This window comes from Poecilia reticulata, linkage group LG16, assembly GCF_000633615.1.
Source record: "Poecilia reticulata strain Guanapo linkage group LG16, Guppy_female_1.0+MT, whole genome shotgun sequence".
NCBI classification, from domain to species: domain Eukaryota; kingdom Metazoa; phylum Chordata; class Actinopteri; order Cyprinodontiformes; family Poeciliidae; genus Poecilia; species Poecilia reticulata.
The window spans coordinates 27,428,582-27,443,646 of NC_024346.1; the positions used below are offsets into that span (position 1 = coordinate 27,428,582).

The following is a 15,065-nucleotide window of genomic DNA, read 5'->3' on the forward strand; positions in this document are numbered from 1 at the left end:
GGTACGATGTACACCACATTGTATAACAACAGTTTAGAATGTATTTGTTTATTAATCCCTTTATGTGACTGTTTATTTCTCTATTAACTGATAGATTTGATCCCTTCTGGTTTTGTGGTATTAGCATAACAAATCATGGCACGGAGCTCACGCTACAAACGGGTCAACCCGTCGAGCTTTTATTTTGAAGGTACCGAATGTAGTTTATGAATGTGTGTGGTGACTTTACAGCAGGAGCGGATAGGTGGAAGAGCAGGCGGACGTATCTGCAGTGCAGTCTGGGAGCTGTCAATCGTTTAGCTTTGTGCCTGTAGCGATGGCAGCTCTACGTTCGCCTCAGTTTATTTACAAACAGCGGGATTGTACTAAAACGGACAGGAATATGTAGAATAGAGTCATTTATTTCCTGCTGACAGAATATTTCCTTCATAGGACCTGGACTGGATTAACGGGTGTCATCGGAACGGGCCCAGCTTTTAAACAATCTGTAGCTAAACAGCTAGCTATGACACATTTCTGATGTTGTCAGCCGTTTTCATGTATCGTTTCGGATACGTGGTTGAATGACAGTCCTTCGTCTGGAAACGGTAAGGCTTTCTATACGACTATTTTTATCACATGAACCTGAGCAAGGTGAAATTAGCTCATCTAGCTCGTGACAGTTGGAGAGCTGTTAGCCAGGATGTTACAGTACTCTAATATAGCATTCTTAATAAAAACCCATAGAGACAGAAAGGTCAGTGATATTCATGAAATATATTGTTTTTTATTTATCGTGTTCTCCATGTTAAAACACACTGCTCCACCTAAGTTGACAGTCGTCATATTTGCGTCACACACAAACTGAAAGTTTCCACCTGTTACAAACTAATATTTGACAGGGTTTTATATTATTAAATGGTGTTTTTTTTTTTTAAGTCTCCATTCTCGTGACTGTTATTTGTTCTCGCGCTTCAGCCACTTCATCACATAAACCTGTTAAACCACGAAACAGCCAATCACGACGCAGACTTTCAGGTGAATGAGTCGTGTCCAGGAAACGGTGAAACTTGAACCAGCCATTAAACCTGACTTGAGGACATGATCTGATAGAAGCCTCTCGGGATCCTTACAGCAAGGCACTGAGGTTTAAAGCAGGGCACCATGGCCAGCTTATCAGTTTGCTTATCAGTTTGTTGTAAATTGTTATTTAGTCAGGATAAAAATCTACCCTCCAAATAAAACAAGTACAAGCACAAGTACTATAAGCACGTTGTGTAGATTTATTATTAATAAGTTTCTTTAGTGATCATTACAAGATGGTCTCCTGCATTATTGCCACACATCACCTGCTACCAGGCAGACAGATCCTTGTACCTTTTGTGATGAAGCAACACAGAATCGGCAAGTTTCCTTTTCTCTGTTTTTCTTTGGTGTGCTTTTTAAAAACATTGAATTTTGGAACATCCAGCTGTGGGAAGCCATACTTTATATCCAAGCTGTGTTTTTAATATGGCCAAGCATTTGACTTTGATCATGACTGGACTGTAATGGAAAGGCGGCAACAATGAAACCGAACCAGCTGATAAACCCACATCATAAATTGTTAAACCTTGACGCAATGGGCCACTCTGTCATCCACTCCTAACCTCTAAGAGCAGGAGTCTGAGGATAAATTTGGCACCGTATAAAGTGAATCAGGCAAGTACTGATCTGATGAGTCAAAGCTACTTCAATGACCTGACGATGGAGTCAGTGTCTGGGGTAATTGACTTGATGCTGGGGTCAGTCTGCTTCGTTCAAGCATTCAGGCTCGATGTGCTTTAAGATTTATCAGCCGTTAGCTGCATTTTATTCAACACCTTTCTATAATAACAGGAACAACTTTCAACACCATAGTAAACGTCATGTTATGAAGTGAAGTTAATAATAATAATAATAATAATAATAATAATGTAGTGTTACTGCAATGTCTACAAGTAATCCATAAGATTAATTATTGTGAGATTTTCTTCAATGTGAAAATATGCTGTCCTTAAAATATATTAACAAAATATATTATTTTTTCAATGTTTAGATCTTTTTTTTTTTTTTTTAATCTTTTAATTTTATTTTTTGAGATAGGTGGAAAAAATAGATTTTTATAGCTCTGGACTGACCTGAGTCAGGCTTGTTCCCGTAAACTAAAGTTCGAACCTTTTTAAATGAAGGTGGTCTGACGTTCAATCAGAATTATTGCAGAAGCTGCAAAGTGTGGAGAATGGCAGATTGGGTCCAAGCACGATGTTGTATGGGACTTTTCATCAAATATTAATTCCTTTCTTGTATAAAATTTTGACTCGAGGTGGCTTAGAGAAAATCCAATTGAAAATCAAACTTGCTTACCCAATATTTGGTGCTCTGATGAGCAATAGTTGATTGTCAATTACTGAAAGATTGGATTTTTCAGTAATTGAAAAATGATTGAAAAAATGTTTTACTCTCCGTCTCTCTCTACCATTTAAGCACACCCGTTTGCCATGGCAACCTGTGCTCCACAAGCCGACCAGAGATTATGTTAAAAACATTCAGTCCGTTACGTTATCAGGTTTGCAGGCTTAATATTTATTTTGCGATCATTAATAATCCTCTCATGAACACAGCGGTGGTTGATTAGTTCATTTTAAACTCCTGCTCTGCTAGTTATTTTGATAATGGAACCGAAACGCACAGAATTGCGCAACACCTTGTAGAAACAATAATCACTGAGATTTTTATGTTGGGTCATTAATTTGAACATGTTTTGTTGATTTTTGTTGTTGTTGTTCTTTCATAAAGTTGCAAACGTTTTAAGCGAGTCAGAGGAGGACGTGCTGCCCTGCCAGCATGCCTAGGTGGGCCCCATGTGGGGAAAAGGAGGGCAGACCAGATGGGTCCCATATGGGTTTGTCCACGGTGGCCCCACATGGGTTTGTCCATGTAGGGCAGACCAGATGGGTCCCATATGGGTTTGTCCATGTAGGGCCCATGTAGGCTGTGGCCTTACATGGGCAAACCCATGTGGGGCCACCGTGGAACCTGCGGACAAACCCATATGGGACCCATATATCAGCCCTCCTTTCCCCCACATGGGGCCCACCTAGGCAGGGTGGCGGCATTCAGTTTTGTCACTTGATGCCGAGATCGACTCAAAACCTTCCGCGATCGTCGTGTTGCATCCCTGCTCTAGTAAAGCACGATCAGAAACGATATGAAATGAGAAAAAAGGTATTCATTAACTGATTAAGTCGTGTTTTAGATTGTTCTTGAAAAACTAATCAGTCATGGCTGATTAGTGGGTGCACTCACGGCTGCACAGTGAATCCATTCATGTTTTACAGCAGACAGCCGCTCCCCTCTCTTGCAGGTACTGCGTTACCCCCACTAAATCTTTTATGGGTACGCAGTACCCTGCCGTACCCCCTTACTTTCACCCCTGGTTATAGTACTTAAAAAAAAAATCTGAATATGTAGATCAAAGAAAATCAGAAATCAGTATTGGTAAACCCTGAAGCCCACTCAGTGTATCTTTTGTTTTTGTTTTTAAAAATTAGTTGTAATCAGTTTTAAATCTAGAAAAAGGAGGCTTCACATTACCTATGAAAAAATAAAGTAATTTGAGAATCATCATTGGTGAACAACACATTTTAATTAATATGACATGAATAGTATGAAAAACTATGATAGTTAACTAAAACCAACAAAATAAAAACTGAGATTGACAGAATATTTTAACTGAAATAAATAAAATTGATGAAAACTATAGCTAACTGGAACTATATTGTGTGTTTATAAAACTAACTAAAAATTTTTGAAATTATTCTTCATTTTTGTGTTTCGGAATCTATTTATAAGCCTTTAAAACTGATGTGAAATTGTTTGTTGTTCCCGTCCCCACACACACACACACACACACACACACACACACACACACACACACACACACACACACACACACACACACACACACACACACACACACACACACACACACACACACACACACACACCTCCATATAAGCAATTTACATCAGTTGTCGGCAAATTACAGCGCTCCATTCTCGTCCTGGCGACTGTGCTACGCTAGTCCACAACATGGCAACAGAAAAAGCTGGGAGAAAACTCCAGAGTCAGTTGCTTGTTCAACAATAATTGAATATATATTTTTTGAAAACCATATCTTCTGTTGAGTATCCATTACCCAGTGGATGTATAATCTTAATAATCACAATATACTTTGACCTTTTTGAATTCTACACCTAAAAATTAACCAAAGTATGAAAAAATTAAAACTACTCGTATAACTACTAAAAACTAGAGTAAAACTAAACAATATTTAACTAATAATAACTCATGAAAACTAACAAACACACTCTAAAAACTAATTGGAACTAACTGAATTAGACGAACAAAAAGTCGCACAAAAAAAACAACTATAATGAAAAACCCAAAACTACTGTAACTCCATGGGTAACTAAAAGTCGGATTTATTAAAAATCATAGGACAGGCATGTTTAACAGCATTTAATGTCTTCTGTGTAGCTCCATGGTCTAGAGATGGCGTTGGTTTTAATCACCCATGTTAACCCAAAACTCCACCACATCGCAGCTCATTTGATGTTGAAGCTCTTAATTTCTAAACCCGTTGAACAGAGGAAAACGAGTGAATCAGAGGAGCCAAATCCTTTTAATAGTTGTTCTCCAGAGATATCAGGTTGTAGGAGTAGCACAAGCAACATTCTGACCAAGTAAATGTTTCATTTCCAGACTTTAAAAACCGACTAAAGGAAATAAGGAAATGAGATGAGAGTTGCTTGCATCAAACATCGGTTAAAATATTTATTACCCCATCCTGTACTGATAAATATCTGTTTTTTTGGGGTGGGAGTTTTGCACCAGCCTCAAAGAATTGGGCAAGCAGTGTTTTCCAATCGTTTTGATTTGTGTCAAAAATGTCCTGCCGTTGCAGGGTTGATGTTTCTATGAATGGCTTGAGTTGTTGCATGAGCGTAAAAACCAGCCGGGAGAATGAATGCAGAGGAAGTGGAGCTGCTCAGCGACTCCAAGTACAGGAACTATGTGGCAGCAGTGGATAAAGCCCTCAAGAACTTTGAGTACTCCAGCGAGTGGGCTGACCTCATCTCCGCACTGGGCAAGCTCAACAAGGTCAGAGTGACGCAGGACCTCAGGAAGCGTTTTCTCTAAGCAACTTCACAGACTGACATAGTTTTGTCTCTTTCCAGGTTTTGCAGAACAATGCAAAATATCAGGTTGTCCCCAAAAAGCTGACGATAGGCAAACGGCTGGCCCAGTGCCTCCACCCGGCTCTGCCCAGCGGCGTGCACCGGAAGGCCTTGGAGACCTACGAGATCATTTTCAAGATCATTGGGCCCAAGAGGCTGGCCAAAGACCTCTTTCTTTACAGGTAAACCTGACCCCAGCCAGAACTAACTCTAACTTTTTTTTTTTTGTCAAAATATTTTAGAAGTTAATGTCGGTTCTGGTTCTGGTTGTTGTCGCTGCAGCTCGGGACTCTTCCCACTACTCTCCAACGCTGCTATGTCTGTGAAGCCTGTGTTGCTGGGGCTCTATGAAACCTACTACCTGCCCCTGGGGAAGACTCTCAAACCAGGCCTGCAGGGCTTACTGACCGGCGTCCTGCCTGGTCTGGAGGAAGGTTCAGAGTATTACGACAGGTAGGAAAAGAGAAGTGCTGCTGCAACAACAGTAAGAATGAGCGCAAACCAAGGAGAAAACTATTTGGAGGGGATCTCTTGGCGCACTGGGTGGAAATAAAAGAATGTTGATAATATTAATATTGTGAAAATTGACTTTGTTGAGGTTTACATTATCTCATAATGTTATTCCCTCATCAAAACATATCAGGAGTGTTAATTTGACTCTTTTGATGCATGTTTGAGAAATCATTTAATCTAGCATGGCAACCATTCAGCTGTGCAAAACGCCTGAGTGGACCTGGCGCCGTAACATACTTACTTGTCTGTGCTATGAAATGGCACTATGTGCTTTGAAAATGAACACAAGTCAGTCCCTTTAAATCTTGACGTTTGACTTTTTTTTCTGTTATTCTAAAATGAAATCTGGCTAGACACTAGAGGGCGCTCCAGTACCAGGAATGTCATTGTGTACCAAGCAGCTCAGCATTTCTGGCAACAGCATATGTCCTTTTTTCAAAACATTGTTTATATATTATTATTCCTTAAGTAATAATCTGGCGATTTAAAACTGAGGTCAAATCATATGGACAGAAATGTTACATCTGGAGCAATATCTGACTGAAAAGCATATTCATAGCATAAATTCTGGCGTTGTAATAGAAGATTGTGAGCATTTTACTTTCCACACAGAGGAGGCATTTAAAATTTTTTCATAATATTTTTTAAAAATGTGCTTTGAAATGAATTTCCAGACTATTGAGTGCACCTGAATAGAAGCTGGTTCCACAAAAATTGTACAGAATTAAAAAATTGTATATGAATGGCCTTCACTTGTCTATAAGGTGGTAAAATGAGATATTTACAGATATATTTTATTTATTTATTTTTTACTTTTAATAAAATGCATACCTGTAACATTCACAAATACGTACCTAAAATGCTTTTTCCGAACGCCTGTAACACAGCAGCTTCAATAAAACAATACAGTGGCCTACCAGGAGAAGTCATTGATCTCCATCTTCATCTTCCTCCTGTGCACTACAACCACTAAGCTCATCTTCCTCTTCTTCAGTATTGGAATTGAGCAACCTCACACACGCTTCCTCAGTCAATCTCACTTTCGTCTTGATTTTTTTTTTATTAAATAAAATTGTATAAATACATGTAAAATTGTACATGTGTATATATACATACATGAACATAGATATATAGACAGATCTATAGATGTATGTGCATGTGTACACATACATCTATGTAAAGTATTTGCTACTCATGTAAAATTCATGAGCAGCAAATATTGTCCTTATGTTGTGACAGTATGGTATGAGAGAGAATCTGTGTCCTTTCCTTTGCCTTCTCCCAGTGCTATCTAGAAACAACCAATCAGAAGCAGGAGGCGGGTTTTAGCACTGTTGATCACAGTCTTATGGGGCTGTTCATCCTCTCTCCCCTCGCTCTGTGCTATGCTGCAACTAGCATAACCTGTTGTAAATGTTCAGTCTGGTTAGCATAGTTACCAATGAGCGCAGATAAACTATTTTCCTGTAATTACATGTTGTTTCTCCCCCATTAGCACATTTAGCAGCGAGTGAATGAGGCTGATTGACAGTGATAAGATCCTCCTCCTGGTTCTGATTGGTTGTTTTGGCCGGAGCGTTGCATTACTTTAGCCAGCAATAGTAGTTCAGGAAGGAGACGGAGGAGACCAATTGTTTTCATTGATTATCTGTCTCATAGCAAACTGACACGACATGGTGACAGCTTTAACAAATATGGAGAAAACATATTTTTTTATTAAAGTTATGTACTGCAGCTTGAATAAAATGCAACTTCATAGCATTTTTTGAGAAGTCTGGATTGCTTTATGTGTATTTTATATGTTGCCCATGTTGCTGGTGAGGAGAGACATTTCGGTAACAGAAAAAAATTAAGCAACCTACTTGTATACTGTATGTGGACTGTTGTATGTAAAATTCATGAGCAGCAAATATTGTCCTAGTATCAGTATTGGACCAAAGACAGAAAGTTGCAAGCCTTTGAAATTGTGACGCTTTTTGTGGGTCAAATAGACTCAAAAAATTGTAACAGCAGCTGCGTGGGGGGGCCCAATCAAATTTTTTGTCATAGGGCCCAAGATTCCTGGTGGCGCCCCTGGTTTAGGCTGTAGAAATGAATGGAAGTCAGTGGAAAGTCCCCACAAAGATAGCCCCGCAAACATGTCTGTGTGTATGTGTGTGTTTCCGACAGAACCAACACGCTGTTGGAGAAAGTGGCTGCAGCCGTGGAGCAGTCGGCCTTCTACAGTGCCTTGTGGGGCAGCATCCTGACCAGCCCCTCTGTGCGTCTCCCCGGGGTCTCCTTCGTTCTGCTGCACCTCAACCGGAAGCTTTCCATGGAGGACCAGCTCTATGTCATGGGCAGCGACATTGAGCTTATGGTGTGTGCTAAATGATCCAGCTCGATGAAATCATTTCATGATCTTCAGCTAACAGATAAGTCATACTTTCTACATACGAAGTAAAAGTGAGTTTCTGCTCTCACCAGGTGGAGGCTGTTAGTACCTCGGTGCAGGACTCAAGCGTTTTGGTTCAGAGAAGCACTCTGGACCTCATCCTCTTCTGCTTCCCCTTCCATATGAGCCAGGTAAATGTAACGTCTGCAAAACATTTTTAGTCTAGTTCAGCACGATTCAGGAGTTGCTGAAGTTTGAAAGATCTCAGATTTTCTGCCGGAGAAACTGTCAAATGAGAAAAGAGGTTTTGGTATTCCTGTGACAACACCAACAATGTTTGTATTTGAAACGATGCACAAGACGAACGAACGAGAGGAGAGCATCATGCAGGTCAGCAGATAATCAAACCCATTTATGCCCACTTTCAATAAATCCTCTGTCCACCCTAATTTCTCTGGCTTTCTTGTAAACTTTGATGTTGATGTTGATCTATTGTTTTTCTGATATTCTGAACTTTGTTTGAAGAAGTTTTTATTTTAGGACTTTAGCTGCTTTTCACTCATTTTCTGTCCAGACCTGAGCATGAAAACATGTTGCTCAGTGTGGGGCTAAAAGGAAAAATGGAAAAGTTGACAAAATATGCCCAGAAACCATCTTTGAAAATGAAGATCTGTCAAAGATCCACCACACAGTGATAAATAAAAGAAATCTGAACAACTTCTCTGTGAAAGGCTACAGTTATCAAAATGTTTGAAGAACCAAGTTTACTGGGTAGTTGTCAAATGTCTATTCAACAATAGCTCCCCATTTTAGTTTAATATCCTTTTTATACCTAAATGAGTTGACCTACTTAACAAACAAATAACGTCTCTTTGAAAGCTGCAGGGAACTGGACAGAAAAATCTCCTGGACCTCCAGTCTGAATCAGTCAATCCTTGTGAAGTGTGTTGCTGTGATTTGTTTTTTGCGTGCTTCCTTCTCTATATTTTATTTTTTCCGCTTTTTAACATTTAACATTACAACTTCTTAGCAAAGAATAGTTTTGAAATTTAAGGAATTGTAATCGATGTTTTCAAAAGCACATTATCCTTATCGTTTTTTCTAAATGTTTTGGAAAAGATAGTGTGATACTACATTCTGTTCACTGTTCATAAGTGTAAAGATATTTAAACATTGTATTTCATTATCGCACAGTTTACACCAGTGTTTTTGTTTTCTACTTGACTTGTTCATTACTAATGTTCAGGTTAAATAAGATGAAAAATGTGTCCTCTTTTAAAAATGTAATGTAATTAAATATTGTTTAATGTTTTACCACAATGATGCTCAGATTTGAACAGTAACTGCATGTACTGTAAAAATCAAAAAGTTGAAATTAAACCACCATAAAAATAGAGGACAAAGCAAACTTGTAAAATCAATCACAGAGAATAAAACACTTATTTCTTCCGTCTGAACATGACCTCAGAGACACTGTCCCACATGTTTGTTTTTTTTTTTCAGGCTACCCGCCCTGACATGATCCGGATCCTTTCAGCAGCTTTGCATGTGGTTCTGAGAAGAGACATGTCTCTGAACCGCAGACTCTACGCCTGGCTGCTGGGTGAGAAACACACATGGACATAAGATACACACTCTTATCCAGGTCTTTCTGTGAGACAAATTGGTTAAAAAAACAGTATAATATTGCATTGGGAATGGTGACAAAATACTCTTTTGCATGTTACCAGTCATTACTGTAGCATTCATACTGTTTTCCTATACAATTTTTATAGAAATGCTTTCTAAGCATTTTTGTGCCAAGAAACCTTTTCTATATTTATTCTAAAACTTTCATCCTTTCTTTCTAAGGGGTGCACAATATTAGGTCACGGTAAAAACGGCAATGGCTGTTATCAGTTTTAATTGATAAAATATTATGCAAAGTGATATTTAGATGACAGCATTTGCAACAGTTTGTGCAGCCCTACTTCTAAACACAAGGAGTCTAATGCATAACTGGTCTGTTCGCTGTTTTAATTCACTTTCTCTCATTTTTCGCTCCCTGTGGGCAACGTAATGGTGAGTATGAATAAAGGTTAATCCCAATCTTTAGGGAATGTATCATCATACCATTGTTTAAAACAAATCTGTTCAAAGTTGTTGGTACTGATGATTAAAAATGTCATCATTTCTAGAATTATATTTTATTGACTATCAAACAACAACGCCCAGTCTCACAATTGGCTTTAAAGTTTAAACTACTTGACAAACAGTGGCTCTATAATGTAGTTGAATAATGAGATAAAATGTGATGCATATTTCACATTAAAAAGAAGATTTAAATAAATTTATTCTTAGGGACAAAAATATAGAAGATGCAATAACTTTGTTGCAAAAATATATGCACCCTTAAAGAAAAAGAGGTTGTTGAAGCATCTTGACTTTGCAATTTATTCCAATGTTTCAGTTTATATTCTAATATTTATGTTATTTTCAGTTCTATTGATTGCAGGTGTAAAGTCAAGAAGACAGAATACTGAAAGTGAATCAAGTAACATTTTCACAATATATGAAAATGTTACTGGCCATGTTATTGGCCATCCAATAACATGGATGCCCATGTTATTGTAGTTTTTAATTTTATTTTTTCTGTGGTAAAAATATCACAGTATATCTGAAAAAAAACAAAACAAAAAAACCCATTATAATTTGTCAAATTCCCATAATTTTACATCACAAAAATCTTGAATTTGTACAATTTTGATATTCCTTTCAGTTCTGAATGTTTTTCTTTGTCACTTTTAAAGGCTTTGACAACAATGGCGGGATGTCAGGCCCCCGCAGCACTCGGCAGAGCAACCCGGAGGAACACGCTTCCCACTACTTCAACAGCTTCTCCAAGGACATGCTCGTCCAGGTGAGGTTTAAAGCTGAACACACAATCAGGTCAACCAAGGTGTCCCGCATGACCCCCAAAGGACGCCGCTTTAAAGAGTACACATGTCTATTAAGGGTGGCCAAGTGCGTGCCTATCCGGAATGTTCCAAACCTTTCGCTGCTTTTGGGCGACAGACGTTTTGTAGTTTATCTTTTTTACTTCTCTTCCAGTTAGACGTCCGCTCTTAGATGCGGATGGGTTTGCTGCTTGTATTCCCAGCAGCCTGAGCTTTAAGCGCGTCTCTCTGTTGTAGTGCAAGACATCACGCTGCGCTTCAAATCACGGCATCTTTCCTGCTGTTTGATACGCTCAAGTTCTCAAGGGACTGGAACAGGGTGCGCAAAAACTGAACGGGAGCTTCTTTTCTTTTTTTTAAGTGTTATGTAGGTTTTTTTTTATTTTATGTGTGCTTGTTTTTTTTTTCCCTCCCACCTCTGCCATCTGCTCAGAGATGGTCATTGAAGCTCTCTTAACAGGGAGAGTGATGGCAGCTCAGGGACTCAGAAGGCAGATGAAGCGTAAAACATGCAGGGGAAAAAAAATAAATCAAAACACATAAAGGAGAAATCATGAAGTTGGTTCTGCTAAGCGTTTTCAAAATAAAAAAAAGGTTAAACAAACAGATCTGCTCCTCAGTGCCTCAGATATGGTTTGTGTCAATATACAGTTGAAATCAAATGTTTACATACTCTGCATAATAAGAGGCTTGAGCTCTGTTTTTTTCCCTGTCTTTCTTTTCTCAAAAAAAAGAAATTACAGAGAATATTTTCAAAAAGCGGCCTTCATTTCAATCATCTCTTCTCTGAGTTGTATGACAAAAAATTAGGGCCAGGCTACGAGAATGTTTGTTTTATTACGAGGATATAGTCGTTGTATCGGTAGAAAAAAAGACACAATTTTACCAGAAAAAAATTCTGAGAAAAAAAGGTTTGTTATCAGGATCTGATGTGACCAGCTCAGTTTGTGTAGTTCTTCTTCCTGCTGTTAATAATTTGATGCTGATGTGTCAAAAGATAACATTTTATCTTCACAATATGCTCAACATTTCTCATCAAAATTTTTTTACTTAATTTGGTTTGAGTTCTCATTGTGGTAGTGTTTCGACTCTCTTGTCATACGACCGTATTGTTGTAATATGCTGATTCTATTCTCGTAATAAAAAAAATAAATCTTAGCTTGGCCTTTATATCCAGTCATGGAGTTGATCTGAATTCAAAGTTCAAATACATAGAAGCTGTAAACAAGATGGCTGCCATGGGTGTGCTCATGTCTCTCTGAACTATTGGTGGGGAAAAAAATCCTGGTTTTCCAAAAATTTAATATTCAAAATCGTAAAATTCCCTACTTTGAACAGATTTGGTTTCAATATGTGTCTTTTTTTTTTCTCTTAGGCAATGGTTGGGATTCTGCAGGGCAAGGCTCGAGGCGGGGAGGAGGAGAGCATCCTGATGCACGACCTCAAGCCATTTCGCATCCTGATCAGTCTGCTAGACAAACCAGAACTAGGTAACCCATCGGTCAACATCTCGACCGCATCAGGCTTTTATTTGTGTGGTTAACAATTACGTTTATCGTATATTTAAAGGTTTTACTTATCGGCTGCTTATTTTTGATCTGTCGCTCCAGGGCCGGCTATTCTAGAGGACGTCCTGATCGAAGTGTTTCGGACTCTTTACACGCAGTGCCGGACGGAGTTGGACCTTCAAAACCAGAGTCCGTTCAGCAAAGATCACACACACCTCAGCAGGCGAGTTTAATGCAGGCTTTGTTAGGTTTTTATTTTGACTCAAAAGTGTAAATAACATAATTTATTCATTTCTCTCTTCTAGTAAACTGCGTGAAAACAAGAAAACTGCAGAGCTCATCAAAACAGCCAATCTCCTGTTCAACTCGTTTGAGCCGTACTACATGTGGGACTACATCGCTCGCTGGTTTGAGGAGTGCTGCAGGTTGGCGTCGACATGCTTTGTAGACTGAAAGGCTTAAATGATAAAGCCTTTTACAGAAGAATAGCAAAATTAAACCTGCTGTCATCGCTTTTTAAGCAGTTTGTAATCCTGTTTCATTAGAGGTCTAAAATGGATTCTGTCCTCATTTTTCACATTATTTTATGTTAAAATCACCTCTGATCTGTTAGCATTGAACTGTATATATTTGTGTTTCAGGAGAACATTGAACCGCAGCACACGTGTTGCCCGATACGGTTGGAGTCTGGAGTCTCCTGATCTCTCTCTGGTGGAGTTCTGTCAGCTGGTAGATTTTCTACTAGACATTGTTTCCTTGGTGAGATTGCTCTCTTTTTTTTCTCTCTCTCTCTCTCTCTTTCTCTGTTCTGCCATTTTCCTTTCTTTCATTCTGTCTTTCCATTTCACCTTTGATCTTGTTTTTTTTCCATCTTTTGAAGATTTTTCTCTTTCAGATGGTTTTTACTGTTACTCTTTCAATTCCTGCTACTTTATTCTTTTATTTTGTCAGGATTTTTTTTGATTTTGTGAGTTCTGGAGATTTGCCAAATTTTAAGATTTAACTAATCTGCAGCAAAACCATCGCAATTTTAATTTTAAGAGACGTAAGTAAATACGAAAATGTTTTTTAAAAAAGTAGTCTTTAGGGTTTGCATCCTGTATGGGGATAACTAGGTTTAATGCACCTAAAACATCCTTAGCTGCTGATTTATTTTGTTTTTTGTTAACGTTTTAGTTTTCCTACTTGTATTTCAGCTGTTTTTTTTTTTTCTAGTGTACTGGAGGAAATCTGAGCACAGAGCAGCAGCAGCCAGTAGAGTCAAAAACTAAGATATGGTTTATCGACAAAGTGCCCAGGTTTTATAATACAATTTTGCAAACGGATGACCAGAAAGCAGATCCTGCATTTTAAAAACTTATCTGCCATTCTGCAGGTTTTATTCTGTTTTTAGAATATTGGCATCAACGTGGCACAAAAGTGTTTTTTTTTTCTTTTTTTCTGTGACATAGTATGTGCTATTCTTCCTCCTTTCTCTTTGTTCCTTCATGTTTTATTTGAACTCCTTTACATTTTCCCCCCTCTTTTCTATTCTATAATCTTTGTAATTATAGACTCCTGCTTGAGCTGCCCGTCTCACGCATGCTTGGCACACACCTCCTCTATATATTCAGAATGTTTGCTGTTTTAGTATGTTCCACAAACATTTACAGTGTGGCATCCATGTTGTCAGAATTTGGGATTCAGTTTCCTGCCCAAGTTTTTGGATGTGACGCATATCAGAGTTTGTGTGTTCTTCTTACAGTTGTGGCCAGAAGTTTTCAATACACTCAACATGGGCATGAATGTCATATTAAAATTTACATTTGGACTTTTAATAGTTTATTTGAACAAGCTTAAAGAAGTCGTAGCCAGTTTCAGAGAAGCCACTCACCCTGGTTGCACATTCGAACTCTCTTCTTCTGTTTAACTCGTGCAGTGCATCAGCATGATGCTGACATTAGCCCTTTCACAATAACAAATTTTTCTTTACGATAATTTGTCCCAATAATTATTTCCCATACATAATAATATTTTTGTTTTGAGACCATTTTCAAGTAATATATTGATAATGGTCTAATAATGCAAGTTTGCCCTCTGCAGGATCCATACATTTAAGTTTTGTAAAGAACACTTCACACTGGAACAGGACAACATTTTAAAAGTCCAAAATAAAACAAAACAACCAAAAACAATAAATAAATAGGAAATAAAAAACCTCACACAACCAACCTGGCATTGGTTTTCTACCCTTTCCAAAGAAAAGGAAAGGGTATTTCTGGTAATATTAGGCTTCTATACCATGATACATTTATAAAAAAAATAAACTGACAACGATCTCTTTGCATTTATAATGCATGTGTGATTTTGACACTGTGCAAGTTAGAGAAAATCCACAATAAATTAATCTTGTACCCTCAATTGTTATTGAATTTGAGTCAATATTCCACTGCAGGAAAATTAAAAAGTCTAGTTCAAATAAATTATTAAAGGCCCAAAATGACGATGTTATTGA

The 15,065-nt window shown here is 38.1% G+C and overlaps 1 protein-coding gene across 4 annotated transcripts in view; it reads left to right on the forward strand.

Annotated features, from left to right (window-relative positions):
• Window positions 1-229: 229 nt before the first annotated feature.
• The window catches only part of dop1a (DOP1 leucine zipper like protein A), a 31,629-nt gene continuing 16,793 nt past the window's right edge, over window positions 230-15,065 (forward strand). For 3 of the 4 annotated variants that reach the window (XM_008431917.2, XM_008431918.2, XM_008431920.2), the window contains exons 1-12: window positions 230-587; window positions 4,967-5,163; window positions 5,241-5,422; window positions 5,523-5,693; window positions 7,923-8,112; window positions 8,220-8,318; window positions 9,631-9,730; window positions 10,917-11,026; window positions 12,439-12,553; window positions 12,674-12,794; window positions 12,877-12,996; window positions 13,213-13,330. In XM_008431917.2, the coding sequence (XP_008430139.1) occupies window positions 5,026-5,163; window positions 5,241-5,422; window positions 5,523-5,693; window positions 7,923-8,112; window positions 8,220-8,318; window positions 9,631-9,730; window positions 10,917-11,026; window positions 12,439-12,553; window positions 12,674-12,794; window positions 12,877-12,996; window positions 13,213-13,330 (1,464 nt within the window). In that variant the 5' untranslated portion in view covers window positions 230-587; window positions 4,967-5,025. The remainder of the gene's footprint in view (window positions 588-4,966; window positions 5,164-5,240; window positions 5,423-5,522; window positions 5,694-7,922; window positions 8,113-8,219; window positions 8,319-9,630; window positions 9,731-10,916; window positions 11,027-12,438; window positions 12,554-12,673; window positions 12,795-12,876; window positions 12,997-13,212; window positions 13,331-15,065) is intronic. The other variant, XM_008431919.2, reaches the window with a different exon arrangement.